General features: G+C 44.3%; 1 protein-coding gene across 4 annotated transcripts in view; it reads left to right on the top strand.

Annotated features, from left to right (window-relative positions):
* garnl3 (GTPase activating Rap/RanGAP domain like 3) overlaps positions 1–26,877 on the top strand; it is a 136,984-nt gene that overhangs the window by 23,907 nt on the left and 86,200 nt on the right. Inside the window, exon 1 of one of the 4 annotated variants that reach the window (XM_083794065.1) lies at positions 23,598–23,689. The exons of the other annotated variants lie outside the window; for them this stretch is intronic. Within the exon in view, the coding sequence (XP_083650191.1) occupies positions 23,640–23,689 (50 nt within the window). The 5' untranslated portion in view covers positions 23,598–23,639. Of the gene's footprint in view, positions 1–23,597; positions 23,690–26,877 lie in introns of those variants that run through there. 4 annotated transcript variants of the gene reach the window in all.

Genomic DNA, 26,877 nt, shown 5'->3' with positions numbered 1-26,877 from the left:
CTCACTGTTATTCTTTCATGAAACTTGACATTTTAACGAAGATTTCGATATATAATATGTTTACATAGTCTTACCAGTACCCTAGTCTATTCATTCATGTATCTCAAAAACCTGTTATGAAGAAACACAGTTTTGATAAAAAACACATCCAATGACATAGTTTTCCGGACTTGGTGCCTATGATATGTATAGAAATGTAGACTTGAATGTTTACTGTATTATATAAAAAAAAAATTGGGTTCTTACCATCTACCGTTACAGAGTAAATCACAGTTGAAACTCGCTTAGTCAGAACATAAACCTCAGAATAGTGTAAAAAAATGACATGTATCTCGGATTGAAATAGTGCATTTTTATTTATTCTGACTACCAACATAATAAAATTATAATACATATATTACAGAAAATAAATAGGCCTACAGCCTAAAACAATTTAAAAAGAGGCTCAAACAGGAATTATTGCATAGATATAACCTGGAATGAGCGGGGAGCTGAGCCTTGTTTATGCCATGTATAGTGTTGGACTAAGGTATAACATTGTAGCGTTGTCTGTTTGTCTTTTTTCCACTCCTTGTTTTGTTTTTTCTCGTTGTCTGTTGTTTTTTGTTTGTTTAATTTTCTATTCTTCTATAAATGTCATTTGTTTGTTTTGTTTATATGTTGATTGTTATGCATATCTTCAACAGTATTTTGGAATACGTTGAGATAAGGATAGGCACTAATAAGCTTTAAGCTTCTGCCTATGCCTTTTCGATCACAAAAGAAAAAGTAAACTGTTTTTGTGTAATGTCTCCCTCTCAAAAGATCGAAATAAACTATTCATTCTACATACAAAACAGTTACGCCTCCCCCAGTGTCCCCAAACCACTGCAGTCCAGTTCTTGACGGTGTGTACTGTGTAGGCTAAATAGAAAACACAACTGCCCCCTGAAATGAATTAATGTATCTGGTTCAGTGTCGGAGAAGTCTTTTTCTTCTTCATCGTCATCATCAGCATCATCATCATCATCATGGTCCTCGGTCGTCCTCGCGGCTCGCCTGATGTATATACAAATAAAGACACATTTAGCTGTAGTCAGTGCTCGCTACTATATATGTCCATTACATGGTGTTTTTTACCCGGCGATCAAATACATTTATTGTGCTGCCGTGGGCCGATGCTACAAATAGCTAATAGTAATGCTAACTAATTAGCAGCTACATGGTCGGTTTGGGCTAATACCGACCCTTATATATTCTCCGATGACTGCTAGCGATCAAATGATTTTATTGTGCCGAGTCGTCGCTACAAATGGATGATTGTATAATTAGTATCACGTATGTATGTAACCATTTGTGCAGTGTTTGTTTTTTTAACTTTGCAGAGCTTCTGGAGCGCAGGCCGCAGCCTGTAACGCTAGCTACGCTCCAGAGGCTCGGCAAAGAAAAAAAAACACATTAGCTCAGCGGCCTGCCTTACCCCAGCGGCGCGGCAAACATCGATTAGAAACTATAATACACACTGAATAGATATAGCATATAATGTTTCAGACAATAAGATTCTTACCATAGAAAAATCTGGTCACCCGTCCAGATCGTAGTACGGTGTCATCGCTCGAGCCAGGCCGGGAAGAGCGAACTCAGAAAGCCCGCAAGCAGCTGGCTTGCTCCCCATGCAGGCCAGGCATGCAGATCCCCAGGGGGCGGGCACGTTTTATAGCCAAGATGTGCGCGCGTGTTACGTGACACGGGATTTCTGGGTATTGCAGTTGGAATTTCAACAAAGGGACTTCACACAGCGATGCGGAGGTTATTAATATATCGATATTAATCAAGAAACAGAATCACGGGTTTTCCAGTGATTGCCCATTTACGGAACGCTATTACTTCACGGGTTTTCCCGTGATTGCTCTTCTAAGGGTTAAAGGTATATTCAGTGATTTTACTTAATTCAAATGTCACTTATTTTTTTGTTTTGTTGTGATAATCCTCCCTACTATAGAGTGTGCTGACCATAATAAGGAGTTCCTCCCTGTCCCCAGTTAACCAAAAAACCTTAGGTTTCGTTTTTGACTCTCTATCCTGATTGGACGAAAGGCTGGGTCCCACAGCCAAAAACGAAACCTAAGGTTTTTTGAGTGAAATCACTGAATATACCTTTAAGCCATACAGATGCTTTAGGGGCCAGTGCTGATTTCCACTCCAATGGAATCCTCCTTCTAGCTAATAAAGTGACAAAAGCAAGATTTAGTTTTATATCACTAGGATGGTGACCTGGTATAACCCCAAACAACGCCATCGTTGCACATGGTGACAACTCTATGTTCCAGGCTTCGGCAAGATGTTTAAAGATAGCCGTCCAGTAACCTCGTAAGCGAGGAGATGACCAGAACATGTGTGCCATATTCGCTGGGGACATTATGACGTCTGTTACAGGAATCTGTGATGTCGGGGTACATTTTAGAAAGTTTGAAATTGGTGAAATAAATACGGTGGACAACTTTAAATTGTATTAAGTTCAGCCTAGCGCATGATGTGCTATCATTCACTCTCATTAAGGCCTCCTCCCAGACCTCATCATCTAAAGTTCTACCTAATTCATGTTCCCTATCTGTTTTGAGTTTGTCTACAGAGATTGCTTTTATGTTTAGAAATGAAGGTGTAAAGCTTTGAAATTAAGCCTTTCCCAAACATGGGAATGTCCAACATTGTGTCAGTTAATGAGTTGGGGAGGGCATTTGGGAAGGATGTATTATTGTTTTTAACAAGATTTCGAACCTGGAAGTATCGGAAAAGATGAGAGTTTGGGAGGTTAAACCTTACACACAGTTCACTAAAACGACAAAATATGTTGTCTGTATAAAGGCCCCTTAACTTAACAAGGCCTGATCTTTGCCACAGAGAAAAGGGTGTAGGGAAAAGGTGGTTGTTATGAATAGGACTATGGTTAGACATTCCTCTCCTAGTCCAAGGGCTACTCTGAATGGAGACCAAATTCTTAGAGTGGAGACAACAATTGGATTCGTTGAGAGTTTCTTAGGTTGACTAGGCAACCTACATGAAAGTAAGGCTAACAGTGAAGTGGTAGGACATGACCTACTGTAGTTTCAAGTTCACACCAAGCCAGCGTAGGTTCCTGTATCCAGAGTATCATTTTGTGTATATTGGCTGCCCAGTAGTACGTTTATAAGGTTAGGCAAAGCTAAACCACCTTCCGAACTATGTCGCTGTAGGAACTCCTTCCTTATTCTAGGTGTTTTGCCATTCCATAAAAATTATGAGATGAGTTTGTTTACCATTCCAAAAAAGGATTTTGGTAAAAAGACTGGGCAGGCTGAAAACCCACCTTTTCAGACTCCATCATGGCCCATGGCACTTATCCTACCCCCTTAGATAGCATTTCCGTAGACTTAGATAGCATTTGATACAGACTTATAGCATGTTATGTAGACAGCACTATAATTGCATTGTATATAGTCATAGCACGCCATAGTACAGATGTATAGCATAGTAGTATAGATATATAGTTTATATGTATAGTCTCATAATATAGATATTCCACTGTTACTTTCTTAGCTTACGCATGTTTCATGATAAATGCTTTTTTGTGATGTATTCCCATGCTTTTTGTTCTTGCTTAATGTAAGTCGCTCTGGATTAAGAGCGTCTGCTAAATGCCTAAATTGTAAATTGTAAAGAGATATAGAAAGTGTGGAAGCACATTTATTTTGATGCAGTTTACTTTCCCAGCTAGGGTTATATGTAAGCTCTTCCACCTTCCCAGGTCCAATTTAAGCTTGTCAATTAAAGGTGGAAAATTATATTTGTAAAGGTCTGATAATTCACTACAGATGTTCACTCCTAAATATTTAAAATAGTTTTTAGTCAATTTAAAGGGAAGAGACGTTTCTGGGATTTGAAGAGCCAATTATTTGATGTTAGTTTTTAGTCAACAGACGTGTGTTCAGTAGGTAGCCTACTTTACCTGCAGTGTGCGATTGAGAAATGTGGCGGTGATTGGATCAGCGGTTTGTGTGATTAGCCCTGGGACACAGAGAGAGAGAGAGAGAGAGGGGCGAAAACATTGGGCTCCATTTTCGTTTTTGAATAGTTCAACTAGCCAGTCTACATCGACACGTTGTGAGCTTGTAGACTGGCCATTTTAACTATTCAAAAATGTTTTGCTAAATAGTAAAAAAGGCAAAGAAGTTTAGGGATATTAAGGGATTTAGCGACGACGAAAATTGAGACCATTACCTCCAACTTTGCCATCGGCCCGCCCAAGTAAATTAACACACTCGTGTGTGTGTGTGTGTGGGGTGCGGTTGTGGATGTGTGTGTGTGTGTGTGTGTGTGTGTGTGTGTGTGTGTGTGTGTGTGGGGTGCGGTTGTGGATGCGCGTGTGTGTGTGGGTGTGCGAGGCTTACATATAATCCCCATGGTGTTTAAGGGCGCTTTCACACCAGACATGTTTGGTTCGTTTTAAACGAACCATGGTCCGCTTACCCCTTTGGTTCGGTTGGTGTGAACGTGCATACGAACTCTGGTGCGGATCAAAGAAACGAACCATGGTCCGCTAAAAAAGGCCGAACTCGGTTCGCTTCCAAACGAACCACGGTGCGGTTCGTTACTGGTGTGAACGCATTCGGACTTTATAGAGGACCAAATACAGTACGATAGCCAAAATAGCCGTCGGGCGTCGGCAGTTGTGAGGCTGCATTAATAATTAGTTATAAAAGCATGTCTTTTTTACGGGGATCACTATTGAGCTGACAGTCTGATTTTAATAGTAGACGCATATATGTCGAGGCGCACTGCGCAGCGCAAATGTAATGGCAGCGTGGTTCACATGCGCAAAAATAACAGATGTACAAGTTGTACAGATGTACACGGAATGGTATGTACGGTATGGTAAATTTGGAGCGCATCTCTCTCTCTCTCTCAGCGCATGCAAGCAATTATATCTACAGGCCTTTAATATAGCCTATATCAGACTATGCGCTCGCTCTCTCTCTCTCTCTCTCTCTCTCTCGTAATGACAGCACAGGAAGACGCATGCAGCCCCTGTGCGCACCTGTGCGTAATGTGACTATATCGTTAGATTGGAAGACAATACAGTCTTGGCTGACAACACCAATTGAAAGTAGAGTTCCCAAGGATTATGGTGATATTTAAATTTTAAAAATCGCATAAGAAATGAGCGAGATATGCCTAAATAAAATGTTAGTGGTCTTGGCAATTTATTTTATTTGTGTGCGATCCGGGGCGACGGCACGGCACAATAGATTTTCATTCATTTTTCAGATCATTGTCATGTCATTGCAGTGCAAACCATTAAATATAGCCTATATTAACTTCATAGGCTATTGTACAATATGTGACATATTTCTTTCACCCGGTATTATTGATGTGAGTTGATCAAAATAGTATTGCCTATAGGCTTAATGCTTGACTTGTATAGCCTAGGCTATACAGTAGGCTATATAATGCCAGCACAGTCATTATTCTCTTTCTTTAAGACTAAAGGCAACCCTTGACTTGATGGGCTTTCTCAAATAGACTACTAATAATAATGCGACGATACCAGAAGTCCATTAACGTAATCAAAGCGATGCAATGACAAAGACAGTGAGAACAACAAAAGAACAAGCTGACGGTGTGAATCAAACTATATATATTTTTTTGTCTTCTCTGTTCTGTTGCCTCGGGAGGTGTTTTCTGCTAAACAGGCTTCGTTGTTTTTGGCTTTTGGCGAGGCTGCAGCTAGCTGCTATTGGTCCACTCCGACAGGCTGTTTTATTTTAAGCATGTGCCGCCGCCACGCAAGTTATGACAAAGCATGTGAGTCTTCATGTGTGTGTGTGTGTGTGTGTACATGAGGGGGAGAGACAGAGAAATATTTAATGTTAAATAGGCTATACACAGGTGGTCCCAAATGATTAATTGATTACATCACGATCACTATAGCAAAAGACGTAAAACTAGGTCAACTCAATTACTCAATTAGCTGCAGCGGAGCTGTTCTGACTTGAAGCTCAATACTAACTGACCACCTTCAAGTTTAAACCATAAGATGACATGGAAATGCCCGCCGATTTGATGCGCAGAAATATATATCTAATCGGGTTAAGGTACATGGAAGAAAAGTCCTTTTTATCGGGGATACCTTGTTGTAGGCTATACATCTCCGTGAATTGTCAGCAAGCACATTATTGTTCAAACACCTACTCCTCTGTTCATCTGTTGCTCTTATTTGGCTAATAAAATAATTAATATGAATGAATGCAATAGCAAGTTGTTGCTGCCTGTCATGTTGCTGTTCTCTTCTCTCTGTGTGACTGAAGGTTGCCCCAAAATTTGTAGACAATGATTTCCCCTCATGTTCTTTTCCCCCTCACTATTTGGTTCGCTTAACATGTCCACGTGTCATTTGTTTACATATTTGGTACGCTTTACAAAGTCCAGTGTGAACGCCAAACGGACCAAAATCAAAATGCTAATATTTGGTCCTTGGTCCTTGATCCGGACCTTCTAAGCGAACTTTGGGTGTGAAAGCGCCCTTAGCTGCACTTTAGGGTCCACCCTTGAGCTTCTATTTACACAATGAAACACGGAGGATTTCACCGTGTTGACGACTGTTTCCCAAACACAGGGATTATTCTTTTAGGGGTCACATAATAGACGTAAATATCAGTCTTGTTTGTTTTTAAGTGGAGCTGAGTTTTTGCTGAAATGGGCTTTTTGTGACCTTTATGGTGATATTTGTCCTAGTGAGACGGAGGCTGGGTTGAAGTCTTAAGCCAGTCAGTGTGATGATGGGGGCGGTGTAATGTAGAATCCTGCAGAATGGTCTCTGTTGTCACATCACACAGATTTACAGGTGGACAGAAGTGGGTGGAATCTTTTTTTTTGTGCAAGCTCCACCATTTTTGTGTTTCAGGAAGTGAAAAGAAAAATGCATAGTACAGTACAGTACAGTACAGTACAGTACAGTACAGTACAGTACAGTACAGTACAGTACAGTACAGTACAGTACAGTACAGTACAGTACAGTACAGTACATGAGGTCAAACATAATTGGTGCATATAAGGTGGGATACAACGGGAGTTGCACTTCAGTAGGCAGTGATGGAATAAGTATACTGTATTCACATTTTGTACTTGTTGTACTATGTGCTTACTTGAGTACAAAAGTATTGGCATCGAAATACACTTAAAAGTACCAAAAGTACTCTTCATTATGCAGATGCGTGGTCCCATGTCACAAGTTTTCAAATGTATTTAAATGTATAAATAAAGATAGAGATCCTTCGGAAAAAGCGGCGCGTTGCGAGCTTTAGATTGGCTTTTTTTCTTTCTTTCAAATAGCCAGTGGTTAATCAAAATCTACAAAACTAAAGTTTTCAAATAATTGTAGTGGATTAAAAGTAGAATTTTTGCCTCTGATAGTGGAGTGGAGTAGAAGTAGAGTCATTGAAAATTGGATGTACTTGTAGTTGTAAATGTAGCTGTAAATGTACTACTTTACTGTATTTTAGATTATTGCATTGGCTATTAAAAAAATAACAGACGTACAAGCTAAAGCTCAAGCTGTGAGCTTCATAGGCTATATCTGCTACTACGATGGAACACTTTTTGGAAGTTTGGGTCCTCCGGAGGGGGGAGACACCCCGATTTCTCTTTTTGGGGGGGTCTCGAAACGGCAAACTGCTGTAGCTGGTCGTACAGTACAGAGTACACCACTATACAGTACAGGCCTTCAGTACACTGCTGTAGGCTGGTCATACAGTACACTACTGCAGTTACAGTACAGGCCTTCAGCGAGGCCTGATGGTAAACACTGAGGCTGTAATCACTGCCACATGGTGGCTGCATAGCTGCGCTCAGCGCCTGCACACAATGCAGCACAACCAGGCTCATTTACACAGAGAAATACACTCCAAATAGCCAAGAAAGGAAGGGGGGGGGGGGAGAGAAAAGAAATAGCTCCCCTCGCTTGATTACAGCCCTATGTAAACTCTCACTCTGACTAAAACATCTGCTTCCATTTAGGCCTTTAAAAGACGCATACCTACACATTACTAAACCATTCTGAGCGGGAACCCCCTTTGGTGGTCGCATACATTAGGTTATAATTTTTGCTATTGGGGAAAACAGCAGACCTACAAGCTCGTAGCGCGCCACTCGGTGGCGCGCTACGAGCTTGTAGGTCTGCTGTTTTCCAACAGCTAAATTATAACATAGGCCCGAGTGGGTTAACATGCACCGTGCGCTGGCTGCCGCTGCCGCTGCCGCTGCCGCAGCGGTGCTGCTGCTGCCGCTGCCGCTGCCGCTGCTGCCGCTGCCGCTGCTGCCGCTGCCGCTGCTGCCGCTGCTGCCGCTGCTGCCGCTGCTGCCGCCGCTGCCGCCGCTGCTGCTGCCGCTGCTCCGGGAACTTTTAGAGGGCTGGAAAAACGTTTTCCCGTCGTTACACTGAACTACATGGAAGAGGAAGAGTCCCAGGCCCAGGCGAGCGCCGGCCCCGCGGAGGGAGGAGGGAGATGTATTTTAGTCGGGTATCGCTTGAGAGACGCGGCCAAGATTCTCTCTCTCTCTCTCAACAAGCCACAAAGCCACATGCACAGAAGACACATAACTCCAAGAGGGCCACCCCCACCCCTCCCCCCCCCTTCTTTCTTCTTTTTCTTCTTCTTTTCAAGGTTGTATAAACTTCCCTTTATTTTGACTCGGCGGTCGCTGTCAGTGACAACGAGCACCAACAAAAAAAAGAAGAAGAATAGTGTGCGTTTAGATTGAGATGGAACACCGGTGGTGGGAAGTACAATGTCGAGTTACTTACTTTACTAGAGTATTTCTGTTTTTCGATACTTTATACTCTCGGAGGCAGACGTTGGACGTTTTTACTCTACTGCAATTGACTTTGCAGATTTGGATTACAAAACGTTAGCTGACCACTATTCAAGGATAGTCGCCTCACAGCTAGAAGGGTCTAGTCGTCATCCCCTCCCTCCCCACACACACACACACACACACATTTAGTAGTTGTGAGGACATCGACATTTTGAATGCTAGTTCACAGACCCTGTTACAGCATGACACGTTGAAGGGCTTGTAGATATGCAGCTATGCCCGGTGCGCGATACTGGCACACAACTTAAGTAAGTATAAATAAGGCATATAACCAATTCTGACCTGAGATCAGATTCATAACGAGGTTTCCACTGGACACACACTGGTCTGATTAACCCATTCTGACCTGAGATCAGATTAAAAAAATGTCAGTCGTTCTTCAATTATTCAAAAATAGCAGACCTACAAGCTTGTATCGCACCACTCGGTGGCGCGATATGAGCTTGTAGATCTGCTATTTTTAAATAGCTAAAGCATAACATGATGCTGACACCAAAATGGGTGCCCGGTCAGAATGGGATAACTCCAACCCTAACCCCCTAAACCTAATTCCCTAAATGATTAACCCTAAACCCCAACCTGAATCTTTTCCTAAATGTAAGCCAAAAATGTCCTCAGCATTTTTCAGCAATTCTCCGCCATTTCCGTTTCATTTATTCACTGTGCAGGAAATAATGAATCGCAATTGCAATAATATAAAATTCTACATAATCAGTACCGGGTGATCTATCGACTACGGTTTCATTGAAAGGCAATCAAAGGCTAGATAGATGGTAAGGAAGCAAGAGTGTAATGTCCAATGTTATGGCTCCTCCAGCCACTACCAGAATGGGAGTAGGGTGGACGTGGTGTCTGGTTGCTCCGCTTGCCTCAGACTATTCATAAGTACTGCCAAGGTTCTAGGCGTATTGCCCCGCCCTCAATGTCTTCACATATTGTACAGTTAACCCATTTATTTCTACAAATGTCACACCCTTTGCACAATCATAAATCCCCTTTAGCGAGCTTGGCCCAAGATAGGGCCCCTTAACTTCCCAAATCTTTTTTTGTTTTTAACCATGAAATAACATTTTGTCTTCAGGGAAAACCGTCCTCACAACAACTCGATTTCTCATATTCTACTACACTTCTGGGGACATTTGGTCCTCACAAGTGTAGTAATACACGCGCGCGCGCGCAAGCACACACACACACACACACACTACTACAACAATCCACAGAGACAAGGGCAGAGGGTTGCTGTTGTACATTTCTACCCTGTGGTTGTGAGGGAGGCGCGCCAAAACCTCCAGTTGGTTAGAAACAGCCAGAGAAAGGGGGCAGAAGTACAGTATGGTACAGTATGAGAAGGAGAGATAGACGTAGTGTATTTCTGAAATAGAGAGGGGTGGGTTGGGGGGGGGGGGGGGGGGGATTAAGGATAGGATATTTTTCTTGACAGTTTTGCAGAGGTCGTAAAGATCCGGTATACTCGCTGCAAAATAAGTTGTGGACCTTCTTAAAATAACTGCTTGAGGGAAATTCCCCCCGACTATTATACAGGCTTGAACGTCTGGGGATAACATTCAGCGAAAATAGCCGAACCACAAAGATGTTTAGTGTAGAGCAGGGGCCAGGCAAGGGACCCCTTAGCTGAGACAGAGATGAATCAGGGACCCCTTAGCTGAGAGAGAGATGAATCAGGGACCCCTTAGCTGAGAGAGAGATGTATCAGGGACCCCTTAGCTGAGAGAGAGATGAATCAGGGACCCCTTAGCTGAGAGAGAGATGTATCAGGGACCCCTTAGCTGAGACAGAGATGAACCAGGGACCCCTTAGCTGAGACAGAGATGAATCAGGGACCCCTTAGCTGAGACAGAGATGAATCAGGGACCCCTTAGCTGAGAGAGAGATGTATCAGGGACCCCTTAGCTGAGACAGAGATGTATCAGGGACCCCTTAGCTGAGACAGAGATGAATCAGGGACCCCTTAGCTGAGAGAGAGATGAATCAGGGACCCCTTAGCTGAGACAGAGATGAATCAGGGACCCCTTAGCTGAGACAGAGATGTATCAGGGACCCCTTAGCTGAGAGAAAGATGAATCAGGGACCCCTTAGCTGAGACAGAGATGTATCAGGGACCCCTTAGCTGAGACAGAGATGTATCAGGGACCCCTTAGCTGAGAGAGAGATGAATCAGGGACCCCTTAGCTGAGACAGAGATGTATCAGGGACCCCTTAGCTGAGACAGAGATGAATCAGGGACCCCTTAGCTGAGACAGAGATGAATCAGGGACCCCTTAGCTGAGACAGAGATGAATCAGGGACCCCTTAGCTGAGACAGAGATGAATCAGGGACCCCTTAGCTGAGAGAAAGAGATGAATCAGGGACCCCTTAGCTGAGACAGAGATGAATCAGGGACCCCTTAGCTGAGACAGAGATGAATCAGGGACCCCTTAGCTGAGAGAGAGATGAATCAGGGACCCCTTAGCTGAGAGAGAGATGAATCAGGGACCCCTTAGCTGAGACAGAGATGAATCAGGGACCCCTTAGCTGAGAGAGAGATGAATCAGGGACCCCTTAGCTGAGAGAAAGAGATGAATCAGGGACCCCTTAGCTGAGACAGAGATGTATCAGGGACCCCTTAGCTGAGACAGAGATGTATCAGGGACCCCCTGGTGTATTGTCTCATGTACTGTATTGCATATTTAAATGTTCATAGACTTGTTTGACAGTACTATCATCAAAATTATTATCGTTATAATTTTTTTCCATGATCTTTTCTCTTAATGTGCTGGGTTAATCTGTATTTTCACTCATTCGGCTCTGTACTTGCTCTTTACTAGTCTATACCAATGTGGTAATGTAAACTAAACCAAAAAGACGTTCGTATCAAACAACCATTTGGCAGCCCCCTTGTAGTAACTCTGAGGCCTCCTTAGGGGGTCCCCCCCCCCCCCCCCCCCGTTGAAGACCCAGAAGCAGAGCAGAGCAGAATTAGGAGTCCTTGGGAATCCCGGTCAACAAAGTACAGTACTTCATTGAAGATTTGTTGTTGCCATTTTCAAAATCCATTCTTGATGATCCACGTTTTGTCCCTCGTCCCCAAAGGCACCCCCCCTGGGAAGTGGACGATCTCTGCCTCTGGGTGAACTTCTAGTTGAACTTGACCCCCTTTGCGTTTGACACAAACGTAGCTTTTTTTCCCCCCCCTCCTCCGAAGCAAAAGAGCAACTCGGTGAGAAGAAATGACCCCGTCCGTCCGTCCGTCCGTCCGTCCGTCCGTGCATGGCTGCCCTTCTGGAACCGCATTGTGTCGTTATGGACTCGCATTACTGTCACACTGCCACAGATGCAGACATGAGGGTTTGCCTTGCCTCGAGGGACGGACGGACGGACGGACGGACGGACGGACGGACAGGGTGGGTGAGGGGACACGTGCATCCCTCTGCTTTTGACACCCCTCCCCCGGGGGTGGGGGGGTGGGGGGGGGGGGTATCAAAAGCAGAGGCATGTATGCCTACCCCCATTGGTCTATTCTATTTTTAAAGCCATTGGGGATGTTTTATCCCCGCTTATGGTGTGTGTGCGCGCGTGCGCGCGTGTGTGTGTGTGTGCGTGCGTGCACAGCACGCGTTTATCCATTCCAAGCAGGTGCAAACACACAGACACTCATCAGCCGTGGGTGGCAGGCAGGCAGCAGCAGGTGTTCCTTGATGTTACTTACATGAGGCACAGTGCGCCGCAGTGGGGACTTTATGGCCTGCATATGAACTCATATCTCTCTCAGACAGAGGGCTGTTGTCATCGTGTGATGCGAGGACATAATACCGCCAGCCCCTCACTATAGTAGTCACATGCAGAAACAACATATTAAACACATTATTATCCTCTGTGAGCCGTGATAGAAATGTGTGACCACAAGGGGTCAGGCTTTTACCTGGAAACGTAGTAATTTATGCTATGCTGCAGGCTGAATGATTGGCGATGAATCACATCATTCTGGGGGGGGGGGGCACTTTTATTGGTATTTAGTATTTGCCGACTGTTCCATCATGTTCCATTCAAAGAATGGGTTTCAAAATGTTTGAATTTGAACCTTGGATTATGCTTTTCATTGTTTGTAGCTTTATTTTATTTTTTAATATACAGTATATAATGATTGATTGATTGAAATATTTATTAACAGTTTGTAGAATTTACAGTACATTTTAAGCACAAACTCAATACAAAGACTGTTAACTGTGAGTGGACGACCCAATTAAGCATTACACTTGTTTACAACAGGGTCCACATTGTTCAATTCATCAAAACATTTAGAGACATACAAATAGACACTTCTATGTAGCTAAAGAACAGAACAGGAATTCATCATATGATGAATAATAATAATAATAATAATATGATGATAAATATATAATGACTGGATATTCTTTATCAGGATTGATTTAACAAAGGAAACATTGTGCTCGGGTTTGTGCTGGGGGTGTAAGCACAGATTTTGTGTGTGGCACAGAAGTTGTAACAGTGATACTCAGTGGTGGAAAGTACTCATTTACTCAAGTAGCCTATACTGCGGTGGGGTCCGGGGACCCCCAGGGGTCCTTGAGGGAGGGAGTTCCCAGGGGGTCCCCACCTAAATGATATTTAGGAACCAATTGGACCACCTGGGTCTGTAACTCAGAGTGTACAAAGGCTAACGGGTCCGTTTGGTTCCATTTGTACACTCTCAGTGTTAAAATTAACATTGATTTTATGATATAAATTGGGGTCCCAGAGAAAGAAATGCCATTAAATGGGGGTCCGTAGCCTAATGCAGGTCCAACTGGGTACAATATTGAGCTAGGGCCCATCTTTTATTTTACTTGCAAACATTGTACTTTTATTCCACTACAATTATTCCAAAAGCTTTGTTACTAGTAAATGTGTGGGTTTTATTATTACTACAAAACCTACATTAGCCACTTCAGCCCTATTTAAACTTCAGCTTTTTGAGGATAGCAGCTCTACAAGCTCACAACGCGCCACATCGACTATTATCAAAAGATTTTTATTCATTTGAGAACTGTACTTTTACCCAAGAACACATGTCGGCTCATGTTAGGAAGGGACTAGTGGACCAGAGATCCATTGTTGCATGCTGAAAATAGCAGATCTACAAGCTCACAACACGTCGCAGCGCGACGCGTTGTGGGCTTGAGTGAAAACATTGAGTGATGACATCAAGGCCAAAACACATTTTGTTCGACTAAATCAACTGTAGATTTAGTCGACTAAAACTAGACTAACACTAAAACATTCCATGACTAAAATGTGACTGAAACTAAATGAAAACCATTCAAGAGACTATGACTAAAATTAAAATTTGCTGCCAAAAACAACACTGACTAAGTAAAAGTATCAATACTTTTACTTAGTCATACATGTGAGTACTTCTTCCATCACTGATGATACTCATGGTCAGTGTTATGTATGTACTGTAGTCAGTGTACAAGTACTCAAATGTTTTACTTAAGTAAAAGTAGCTATATATATACTGCCATGTAGAAGTCCCGTATTCAAATTGTACTTGAGTAAAAGTATCTGTATCAATGTATGTACTCAAAGTAAAAGTACCGATCTACAAGCACAGTGTGGGCTTGCAGATCAAATGGCCAAAATATATACAGGGTTGTTTATGTACGTTTTGTAATATTATTCAAAGTAAGTAGTTACTAAAGTTTTCAAATAAATGTATAGTGGAGTAATTAAGTAGTAAGTAAAAGTATTGGGATTTGGAAATACTCAAGTGAAGTACAAATACCTCAAAATTGTACTTCACCCATTCTGAACGGGAACCCATTTTGGTGTTAGCATCATGTTATGCTTTAGCTATTGAAAAATAGCAGATCTACAAGCTCGTATCGCGCCACCGAGTGGCGCGATACGAGCTTGTAGGTCTGCTATTTTTGAACAATCGAAGAACGACTGACATTTTTTTAAATCTGATCTCAGGTCAGAATGGGTTAATCAGACCAGTGTGTGTCCAGTGGAAACCTCGTATGAATCTGATCTCAGGTCAGAATGGGTTAATAAGTACAGTACTGTGAATGCACTTAGTTACTTTCCACTATTGACTGTATAGTGAGTGACTGTGCTGGCAGCAAGGGCGGAATCCATTTGGCCCGACCGCCGCGTGGGTCGCTAGTCCGCCGTGGCGGTCGGTAAGTCCGGCGGTCGGTCGTTAGTCCGACGCGGCGGTCGGCAGGCCGACGGTCGGTCGGGTCAAATGGATTTCGCCCTCCCTCTCTGTGCTGGTGTGTGTGTGTGGTGTTGCACACACTAGTGCTGCCACACTGGTGTTTCCAGGCTTCACCACTGGGGGTCGGTAGTGTACAGAATACACTGCTATTATTGGGATGACAATAGCAAGTGAAGAAGATGGGGGGGGTGTGTGTGTGTGTGTGTGTGTGTGTGTGTGTGTGTGTGTGTGCGTGTGCGTGCCTGCGCACGCGTGTGCGCAAATATAAAATAGGGCATTCATTTATGAAAAAACATCTAAGGCCTAAAAAGATGAAAGGTTCTTCTGCCTGACAACAACGATACAACACTCGCACGCACACGCACACACACACACGTACACAGCCTATGGTACGGGCTTCTGGTCCGATCATTGCAGACAAAAGGTTAATTGACCTGATCACGTTTAACGAGAGGCCTGCCATCCATCGTCAGCGTGTGACATACAGTGACATTTAGCTGTGGTCACTCTGGTGACCTGCTGGCATTTGGGACGCGGCAGCAGCACACGCTGGCCCAGTTCTGAATCCAAATGATACATGTGACCTGCCGTGTGTGTGTGTGTGTGTGTGTGTGTGTGTGTGTGTGTGTGTGTGTGTGTGTGTGTGTGTGTGCACGTGCGTGCGTGCAAACAGGTAGTGCTATACTACCTGTATATATATATAAAGGTCACAAATGTAGAAGCAGCCTTTTTATGGAAAATAACTGAGGTTATTTGAATTTGATATAACAAAAGACAAAGAGAGAGAATAATAATGAACTTGTATTTGTGCTGGGGGGGGAGGAAAACGAAAAACGAATAAAAAGCTTGTAGATCTGCTATTTTTCAATAGCTAAAGCATAACATAATGCTAACACCAAAAGGGGTTCCCGCCCAGAATGGGTTAACTCGAGTGAGGTCCAAAATGCCAGATCTCACGAGAATTATTAAAAAATTTGTATACGCTCTCGAAGTTACAAATGGATATGCTAGGGGCTTTTCAACCAGTGGTCCTTGGGGGGGTTCCAGGTGGTCCCCAGCTAAACTTAAATGGTGGAGAGCTTGTAACCAAATGGACACTTCTGGATCTTTAACCCATTTTGGGCGGGAACCCCTTTTGGTGTTTTAGACATGTTATAATTTAGCTTTTGAAAAATAGCAGATCTACAAGCTCATAGCGAGCTTGTAGGTCTGCTATTTTTGAATAAATATTCTTTCAAAGTGAAATTTTTAACACTGGTCTAGAGTGTAAAATGACCGTGTCCATTTGGTTTCATTTCACGCTCTTAAGACTTAAATTATTGTTAAACATCTGCATTGCTTAATTAAGCATCGAATTGTGGACAAAATCTTATCCAACAATAACAAAATATTCTTTCGTTTTGGGTCTGAGAGGCTAAATCTCATCAAATGGTGGTCCGTGGATCAAATGCTGAATAAATAATGGGCCTTGATGTGAAAAGGGTTGAAAGCCACTGGGGGGCGCTAAACCAACACTGAGCCCCCCCACCAGAGAGGTTTTAGCCATCCCTGCCTCAAAGGACACCCGCCAGCTCCAAGACGTTTAGAAATGAGAATTAAAAATGCCCATCCTCTGTGCCAAAGTATTAGGTTGGAGCTGTTATTTTTGCCCATCAACGACTCGATCACTAGGATATGTATAGCCAGTCACCTTCCCCTTTGAATGGTTTATGGCAATCCACTTCCCTCCCCCTTACATAGCCATGAAATATCCTCACAATTTATTTTGTTTAACCATTTTGTTAATTGGGGTTTCATTTATCCAAGCGTAATACAAAGGAAAATGCACACATCTGTTAAATATGTACAAATTCAAATGACCATATATTTATCTATCATATAAGCTATTTTTGCTCAGCTTAATAGTATTTGTATTAGATAACAGTAGCACAATTTGAAATTTCACCCCATGGCCAGGAATATAATGAAGTCTGTGTGTCTGACTAGGGTTTGACTGGATTGCTGCATTTCTACAATGACCATAAGGCTTTGGAGCACTGCCCCTCCTTGTGGAGAGGGGGGAGGCTGCATGCAGATGTTACTTTGTAGTCCAGGAAGGAAGCGAGACCACATTTTTATGACACATTTTAGTCAAAAGGTGCAAAAGGGATGAATTATATATACATTGAACTTTGCTTGTAGATCTGCTATTTTTCAATGGCTAAAGTATAACAATGGTTCAAACACCAAAAGTGGTTCCCGCCCAAAATGGGTTTAACCAGGGTCAGTTTTCAGAGGAAGCTATAGCGCACCTGCTTTTCTTTCTTGAATCCATTATTTGCATAGTGGTACTTCCAGGAGGCTGCCCGTGGCCGTGGGTATTGCAGTCATTTACATACACTGACGACCGACGTAGAATTAAGCAAAGTGTTGATATTGCTTCGTCTCCACCAACAGGTTACATTATAGTTGTTGTCGGGCGGAAATTAGCTCGCAGCGCTTTGCACTGTGCCACTTGTGAGCTTGTAGATCCACTAATTATGTGCACGCACGCACACACACACACACACACACACAGTGTAACAGAGACCCTGTGTGCGTGCGTGCGTGTGTGCGTGCGCGTGTGTCTGTGTGTGGGAAAGGGGGTGTGGTCAACCATGGCTTAGTGGGTTTAAGTGGCAGCTGTCTAGAGAGAAGGCTTCATAGCTTCAGGGGATTAGAACAGTATTGATCTATTGATTACACTCTATTGATCCTCAGCATGTAACTTCAAAGGCTTGTACTGTTCATCAGAGCACACGTGCATGCACACGCACGCACGCACGCGCATATCAATGTGCTACGAGGCCCACCCACATTGATTGTGAACGTTATTGATTATAGCGCTGCACCTACATAAATATTCCGGGCCTTTTAAATGTGCTACAAGTGGTTATCATTTTGTTATTTGTTTGACAAAATTGACAAAATATTTAGTTTTAGTTTTAGTCATCGTAGCTTAGTTTTGGTTTGGTTTTCATTTCGTTTTCGCCCAGTGGAAAAAACGAACATTTTCCGTCATGGTTTTAGTCGACGGTCACTGCCTTTTGGACCCTGGCAGCTCCCAAGCTGTGGGAACCGACACACGGGCATCCATCAAATCCCACACCTACTCTAGGTGGATGTACTAAAGAAAGATGCGGCGGGGGCGGAAAGTATACTGCCAGCCCCATGATGTATGGAGGATTGAGATGACTGGTGGAGCTATAGACGCCAAGCTGGTGGGGCTGCTTTGAGATGACTGGTGGAGCTATAGACGCCAAGCTGGTGGGGCTGCTTTGAGATGACTGGTGGAGCTATAGACGCCAAGCTGGTGGGGCTGCTTTGAGATGACTGGTGGAGCTATAGACGCCAAGCTGGTGGGGCTGCTTTGAGATGACTGGTGGAGCTATAGACGCCAAGCTGGTGGGGCTGCTTTGAGATGACTGGTGGAGCTATAGACGCCAAGCTGTTGGGGCTGCTTTGAGATGACTGGTGGAGCTATAGACGCCAAGCTGGTGGGGCTGCTTTGAGATGACTGGTGGAGCTATAGACGCCAAGCTGGTGGGGCTGCTTTGAGATGACTGGTGGAGCTATAGACGCCAAGCTGGTGGGGCTGCTTTGAGATGACTGGTGGAGCTATAGACGCCAAGCTGGTGGGGCTGCTTTGAGATGACTGGTGGAGCTAGACGCCAAGCTGGTGGGGCTGCTTTCGAGGACGACCAGCTGTCCTAGACAGAAAACAGCAGTGCTCTTACAAAAAGGAACACGTCTCCTCTTTGAGAGACGACAATAAGGAAGCTGTATTACGGTACCCTTTGTCATACAACACATGGTGCACCAGTGGTGGAGAGTAACTAATACATTTATACTTTACTGGCCGGAGTATTTGTTTTGACTTCTGCTCCGCTACATCTCAGAGGCAAATATTATACTTTTACACAATTATCAAGGTTTAGTTAACCCATTTAGGCCTGACCACGGAATGTAAACAAATTCTTCTAAATCCTCCAGTTTTCTGAAATGAATATTTTCACAAATTTTCAAAAATAGCAGCTCGTAGCTTGTAGATCTGCTATTTTTCAATAGCTACATTATAACAATGTTTACACCAAAAATGGGTTTGTTTGCACACTGGTGCTGCTCTATATCAGAGCGAATTTCAGAGGACGTAAATAAACCTCACTTTATGCCAATGACGTTCGCACACTGCCGCTGAATATTTTGTCCGTATAAAGTTATTTCGGACTGGGGTTGATTTTATCCATTCTCCGCAGCTGTCTAGTAAGTATAGTGGGGTGTTGGTGACAGGCTGACAGTTAGTGATAAGACTACTTCCGGATCGGCAAAACTTTGTAGAATTTGATTATTATTATTACAAAACATTACCCACTTCAGTCCTATACACACTTCGGCCATTTCAAAATAATTCGATCTACAAGCTTGTAGATCTGCTATTTTCAATAGATTTGTATACTGTACATTTTATACACTAGAGCGGTGCCCGTTGGAGCCTCTACAGCTGTGCCCGTTGGGCACTGGCTGGCCTTCTTGGAACGATGCAAGTTGGAAATTAATCCCCCACAAGGGAGTTCTTTGTCAGGCATGCCCAAAATAGTCTATGCAGACGTCAGAATGATGTCAGAACAGGCCAGCTCCATGTATGGACACTGAGCAGGGGCCCTGTCCGAAGGCCGGTCGGAGGCCTTTTTGGGGACGTTCTGGACGACCATGGGTCCAACCGACCGATCGACACTGGGCACTGCACTCCCTATGGGGGTGTGGAACGTGTGTGTCCAATTTGAAAATGTTGTAGTTTCTACATTGCAGTATTGATTGTGAACGCAGTGATTGCGAATGCAATGAGCACTAACTATGAGACCCTGCAGATCATGTCTGTGTGTGTGTGTGTCTGTGTCTGTCCCGCTGTGACACCACCCGCCCGCCACCAGAGGGCGCAGCTGTAGCACACACACCCACACACACACAGGGCGCAGCTGTAGCACACACACACACACACACACACACACACACACAACCACACACACAACCACACACACACACGAGCTGCGTTCGCTTCCTGCGTTTGCGCGTCTTACTTGTACTTAGTACTTTTTCCACCACTGCAAATAGCGAAAGCGCCAGGTGGAAGGTGTGATTGTGTGTCTTGCGCGACGCGAGTGCATGTGTATGCGTGCGTGTGTGCGTGTGTGCGTGCCCACCCATAGACCTCTCATTAGGCCTCTCACACCATCTCAAGTTAGCTTTGTTTGTAACTCGATCTCGTCACAACAACAACCAAGGTGTCATCATCATTCCATTCCTGGGTCCTTGTTTGAAAATGTTTTCTAATAGCCTCCTGGCACCAGATCAACTGTTACATAATTATACATATATACATAGTTCTTATAGAATTCTACGAGTTCACGTGGGTTTAATGGTATAACCACGTTCACTGAAACACGCTCTAAATATCAAGTGTGCATTGTTTCCCACGGTTGGTAGTAGCTTAGTAGTAGTTTACTATTTTTGTATTGGGGCAGGGGGGGTGGGGGGATGTGTGGGGGGGGTTCTATTCATTAAAAATGAATGAGCAACTCGAGTGCCATGTAGCCTGAGCTGAACATTCCAGCACTCTTTGTGATGTCGTGTCTGTGTGTGCACGCGTGCGTGCGTGTGTCTCTGTGTGTGTGTCTGTGTGTGTGTGTGTGACTAAGCCAGAGGCAGGTCGCTATTGTGTAGGTATCAGATTTAACTTGGGTCACATTTCACCTGCTATCCTGTGTTTTTTTGTGTTGTTTTGAGCGGGGTGGTGTGTGTGTGTGTGCGTGTGCGAGAGCATGTCTGGGGGTGTTTGTGTGCATGTGTTTTGTTTGTGTCCGTGTGTGTTGAAATGGTATGAAATAGTCCTCCTTTCCAACATATACTATCCTTGTTATGACTGAGACATTTTGAAATCGCTATCAGATGTTTCTACTATTTTTTCCTCCATTGATGTCAAAACATTTCCTATTTTCTGGATGTCGTGTCCTCCCAGTAATTATACTGAATATATAAATACAAAAATGTTAGTTTTTGGTCTCCCATGACAGGTCTGCTATTCACGCCTGTTCTTTTAGCCTCCTCAATTTCTACTATTCTGAGAGTTTGGATACACTGCAGAGCAAGTTTCATTATAAACGTTGTTGTAAACGTTCTAATTGGACCCTCGTCTGGTTCTGGCAGACAGGTAGTGTGTGTGCAGGCTGGGTGGTGTGTGGTTCTGACAGACAGGTAGTGTGTGTGCAGGCTGGGTGGTGTGTGGTTCTGGCAGACAGGTAGAACAAATAACGGGACACGAGACAGTATCACGCTAAAGGTTTACAAAGTTTATTACACACACAGGAACATATATACTTATATAGTGCTGGATCATAATGACGTGACAACAAGATATGAGACATAATAACCGCTAACTGCAGCAAGGCTGACCTTGCTGTCGCTGAGTTGTCTCTCGTAGCCTAACTATAAAGTATGCTACAGATCAGTCAGTACACAATACATTTTAAGTACACTGTGTCTCACGTTCAAGTACACAACCATGGGCGATCATGATTATAACAAACGTTAATGTTTGGGGGTTCGCTGATGGAGGGTTAATTTATAGATATCTAGCTATATATCTCGTGTTGTGTTTATAGCAGACTCTTCACTCATACAGTGTGTGCACTTGCATTTGGGCAACTCCAAAGCGAACTCCACATGCCCCAACATTTTATTTACCTGCCATAGTGTCAACCCCCTTACCCGTGTTGGATCGGCGGTTAGACTGGCATATTCGCCGATACCGATATGGCCCCGATATGACAAATAAGTGCCGATACTTTTCCTATACCGATACAGTATCGGGACATCTCCAGTTATAACAAATGTATTTAGGCACTTTAACCCATTCTGGGCGGGAACCCCTTTTGGTGTTTTAAGCATTACGTTATACTTTAGCTATTGAAAAATAGCAGATCTACAAGCTCATAGCGTGCTGCGCTGGTGTCGCACGAAAATAGCCGATGTACAAGGTCACAACGGGCCGTGATGTGACATGCTGTGAGCTTGTTGTTTTAGCTATATTTTTGTTACACATTATTGCTCGGGACTCTCCTCCTAGAACCCCCTCAAGGACCTATGGGGGGGGGGGGGGGGGGGGGGGGGTCTCCGGACCTCACTTTGAGAAACACAGTGTTAGACTGATAAAGAAAGAAAAACAAGTGTGCTTCTTCTGGAGACTGCACTTTGGTTAAGGCAGTGGGTGCTCAGCTTTGAAAATAACTGACGCGCTTCGGCAGTATAGCCTTCTTCAGAGCAGACTAAAAAAAAGTCAACTGTGTTAGACTGCTCGCTGTAAAAAAAAAAAACCAAATAGAAGAGGCCGATATGGAAGAGATATAAAGATATCATGGAAACGGCAAGGGAGGCAGCATGCAAAAGAAGATGTTATCTCCACGGCATGGCTTGAGTGGGATTATTGGCCAGACAAAATGTGGTTACTATAGTTAACACATTCAGGAACGGGAACCCCATTTGGTGTTTTAAGGATTATGTTATACTTTAGCGGTTGGAAAATAGCAGATTTATTAACAAGCTCATACGAGCTTGTAGATCTTCTATTATTGACTCGACTCAAATCTTTGCTTTTGGGGGTCCTTGTCATGAGAATATTTATTTGAGAACGACTGAAACGGGTTTATCATATAATGGTCTAAATGGGTTAGCGCAGCATCACAATCATTTTAACCACTTCCATCCATGTACTGTACAGTATATACGGGCTATATATACTGTATATGTCGAGCTAGCTATAGCTGTGTGACACTTTGTGTGCGTGCGTGCTGAGCACTCGTACTACCCCACAGCTGTGTGAGTGCTTTTCTGTTTGACAAGCCGTGGGTGTGGTCAGGGCCAGGCCACCCCTCACTCTCAAGTTCTATATAGTCCAGCAGTGCAAGATGCTTGGTTTATGACACACAAGTTCCTGTTTATACACACTCGCACGTGCATTATACACGCACACACAAATCCATAATCCAATAAGTTGTGTCTTATACAATGTCGTCATCATGCTTACCTCAGAGACAACCATGTTCTCTAACATTGTCCTGGCTGGCTATGCAAAGAAATGAACAGGAAAATAGAGAGAGAGAGAGAGAGAGAGAGAGGGGGGTAGGGCTATGGCTCTGTGCAAAGTGTGCATGGTACACTACACACGCAATGTGTATAGCCTACCTACCTGACACATGCACACACACACACACACACACACACACACACACACACACACACACACACACACACAGAGAACGTAAACACTAGTGTTATCAATAGGAAAAGCAGCCTTCACATGCTCTTCTAAAAGCTGCAGCGAAGCCGTCAGACAGACCTAGCCTACATGCATACAGCTGAGCGGTGTGTCCATGACCAATTTGACCATCACATCAATGCTGTATTCTATGACTAGACCAGAGGGAGTACCGAGACTATAGACCTGTCTGTGGGGACATGAACAGCGTGGATCCAGCGAATAACAAACTGCTAACTTTCAACCAACGGTAAATGCTTTAATTGTTTACGTGATCGTACAGCCGTCACACGTGTGTTGAGTTTAATGCTATAACGCTGTTTCTCTCGTCGTCGGCTCGCCGTGCAAAGCAGCTGCGCGTCTTGCAGCAGTAAATAGACCTACAGCATACAGGTTTAATCATGCTTTAGCCTATACTGTAGCAGGGAAGAATCTCCAGCGAAAACAAACGGTGCAATTGCAATGTATTACGGTCCCCCCCCCCCCCCACCCGCCATATGTATTCTAATTTTGCGCGTAAAGTTGCCAGTGAACCACTACGTTCCTGTTCACATGGTTTACATTGGATTCGTTTTTTTATATGAATCCACAAGTCGTCAGGCTAGAGTGGACTTTACTGTAAATACACTGTCCTCCTGACTGACCGCTTCACGTGCAACGCCAGCTTCGAGTTTCGACTTATTATATTTGCCAAGTGTTGTGAAATTTGAACCGTAGAGAAATGGAATTGTTGAGATATATAGTATATTCGCGCATTGTTGATTTGATTCGGGTTATTTATTTATTTTTCGGACGACGTAGATACATTTGCTGCCTGGCTGCCATGCCATACAATACATACAGTAGGCTACGCAACGAACACGAAAAAATATAAATTATTCATGAAGTGCCTTTTAGTCCGTCCACGGCAGAGCGGCCGAACTCCATCCTCCTCCATCCATGCGCCAAACGCACTGATGGGAGCATGACATCACGATTTGGATTGGATACTGTGTGTGTGTGTGTGTGTGTGTGTGTGTGTGTGTGTGTGTGTGTGTGTGTGTGTGTGTGTGTGTGTGTGTGTGTGTGCTGTGTGTGTGTGTGTGTGCGCGTGTGCGTGCGTGTGTACTACTGTAGCCTGGTCAATAATATCATAGCCTCATTTTCATTTATACATAGCCTTAGCCCTGGTCCAAGGCTTACAGCGAGCCTCTCTCTGACGCCTTGTGGAAGTACCTTCCACAGCCCTCTGGTCATATTTCCACTCCCGTGCGCTGTTTTTCTAATACCAGCAAATAAACAAAACGACGAAACACTCACCGAAACAAAGCCTGCTAGACCTTAAGGTAAAAGTCTATTCTCGAACCTGGGAAGCGTCTCAGGTCCCCAGTTTCTCTCTAAAATGCACTTTGTGCCATTTTACTAACGCAATGTACCCTGAATTTAATGACGGTAACGCTATCCTACACTCGCGAACCGCCAGTAATGTGATCCTGGCGGTTCGCGAGTGTAGGATAGCGTTACTCAGTTAAATTCAGGGTACATTGCGTTATTAAAATGGCACAAAGTGCATTTAGAGAGAAACTGGGGACCTGAGACGCTTCCCAGGTTCGAGAATAGACTTTTACCTTAAGGTCTAGCAGGCTTTGTTTCGGTGAGTGGTTACGTCGTTTTGTTTATTTGCTGGTATTAGAAAAACAGCGCACGGGAGTGGAAATATGACCAGAGGGCTGTGGAAGGTACTTCCACAAGGCGTCAGAGAGAGGCTCGCTGTAAGCCTTGGACCAGGGCTAACAGAGCCTATACTTTGCATCATGGGCAGTAGTGGTTTTCAACCTTTTTCATATGCATTTGAGCCACGTATATCCGGAGGGACCGCCATGAGATTTAGCCTCTCAGACCCAAAGCCAAAGAATATTAAAATTTGTTTTCGTCGGATAAGATTTTGTCTACAATTCCATGCTTTTGGCAAACGTTGATCAAAATAACAATTCTTCTACATTCACCAAATTGTGTAGAAGCTTCTTGTAAATGAAGTAATGCAGATATGTAACAATAATGTAACTCTTGAGAGCTTAAAATGAAACCAAATGGACCAGAGTTAAATACCTATAAGGGTCCATTTGGTTACCAACTCTCCATTTAGCCATGCAGGGACCACCTGGAACCCTCTCAAGGACCACTGGTGGTCGCCGGACAACTGGTTGAGAACCGCACTGGCATAGAGTTATTATGGCAAATAGCAGATCTACAAGCTGCCAAGCACGTGACGCGTGCATGGTGAGCTTGTATTTACTGCACACTGCGCCAACATCCAACCAAGTATAAATTAGACTTTTAAATACAAATGATGATACTCTATATATAGGTTGGGAAGGTGATATATGCGGTCGCTGCCTGCATGCGCCCACTCTGCTTGTAATAGGTTATATGTATCTTATCAGTAGACTGAGAGGTGATTGAGGTGTAGAGATGAGCAGGGATTCCTCTCTGATGAATGTGAAAATCAGACCTGTCTGAACTGAGTGGTGCTGTACTGTACACTTAGCCTGGCCCAGCCAGCGTGCTCTCTGGTCTAGAGGGGCAGGCGAGCGTGGGAGCAAGCCCCTCCCTGCCCCCCCCCCCCCCCCCCCCTCCGCCCCGCCCTATCCCTGGTAGAAAACGGCGGAAGAAACTGACGTCATTACATTTAGAGCGACGCCCCTCTGCACTGTAGTTCACTCCCACTCCTAGACCAGGAAATAGTCTCACGTTACCCATAATACAAGGATAGAGACTGAACCGGAGAGATAGCGGACACAGGGACAGACACAGGGACAGACACAGAGACAGACACAGAGACAGACACAGAGACGGACACAGGGACAGACACGGGGACAGACACAGAGACAGACACAGGGACAGACACAGAGACAGACACAGGGACAGACACAGGGACAGACACAGAGACAGACACAGAGACAGACACAGGGACAGACACAGAGACGGACACAGAGACAGACACAGGGACAGACACAGGGACAGACACAGAGACGGACACAGACACAGACACAGAGACAGACACAGAGACAGACACAGAGACAGACACAGAGACAGACACAGGGACAGACACAGGGACAGACACAGAGACAGACACAGGGACAGACACAGGGACAGACACAGAGACAGACACAGGGACAGACACAGAGACAGACACAGGGACAGACACAGAGACAGACACAGAGACGGACACAGAGACAGACACAGAGACAGACACAGAGACGGACACAGGCACAGACACAGAGACAGACACAGGTACAGACACAGAGACGGACACAGAGACAGACACAGAGACGGACACAGGGACGGACACAGAGACGGACACAGGGACAGACACAGAGACAGACACAGAGACGGACACAGAGACGGACACAGAGACGGACACAGGGACAGACACAGAGACAGACACAGAGACGGACA

This window comes from Protomyctophum parallelum (assembly GCF_964188405.1).
Source record: "Protomyctophum parallelum genome assembly, chromosome: 21".
Taxonomy (NCBI): Eukaryota; Metazoa; Chordata; class Actinopteri; order Myctophiformes; family Myctophidae; genus Protomyctophum; species Protomyctophum parallelum.
This window is presented reverse-complemented; position numbering and strand designations above follow the sequence as displayed.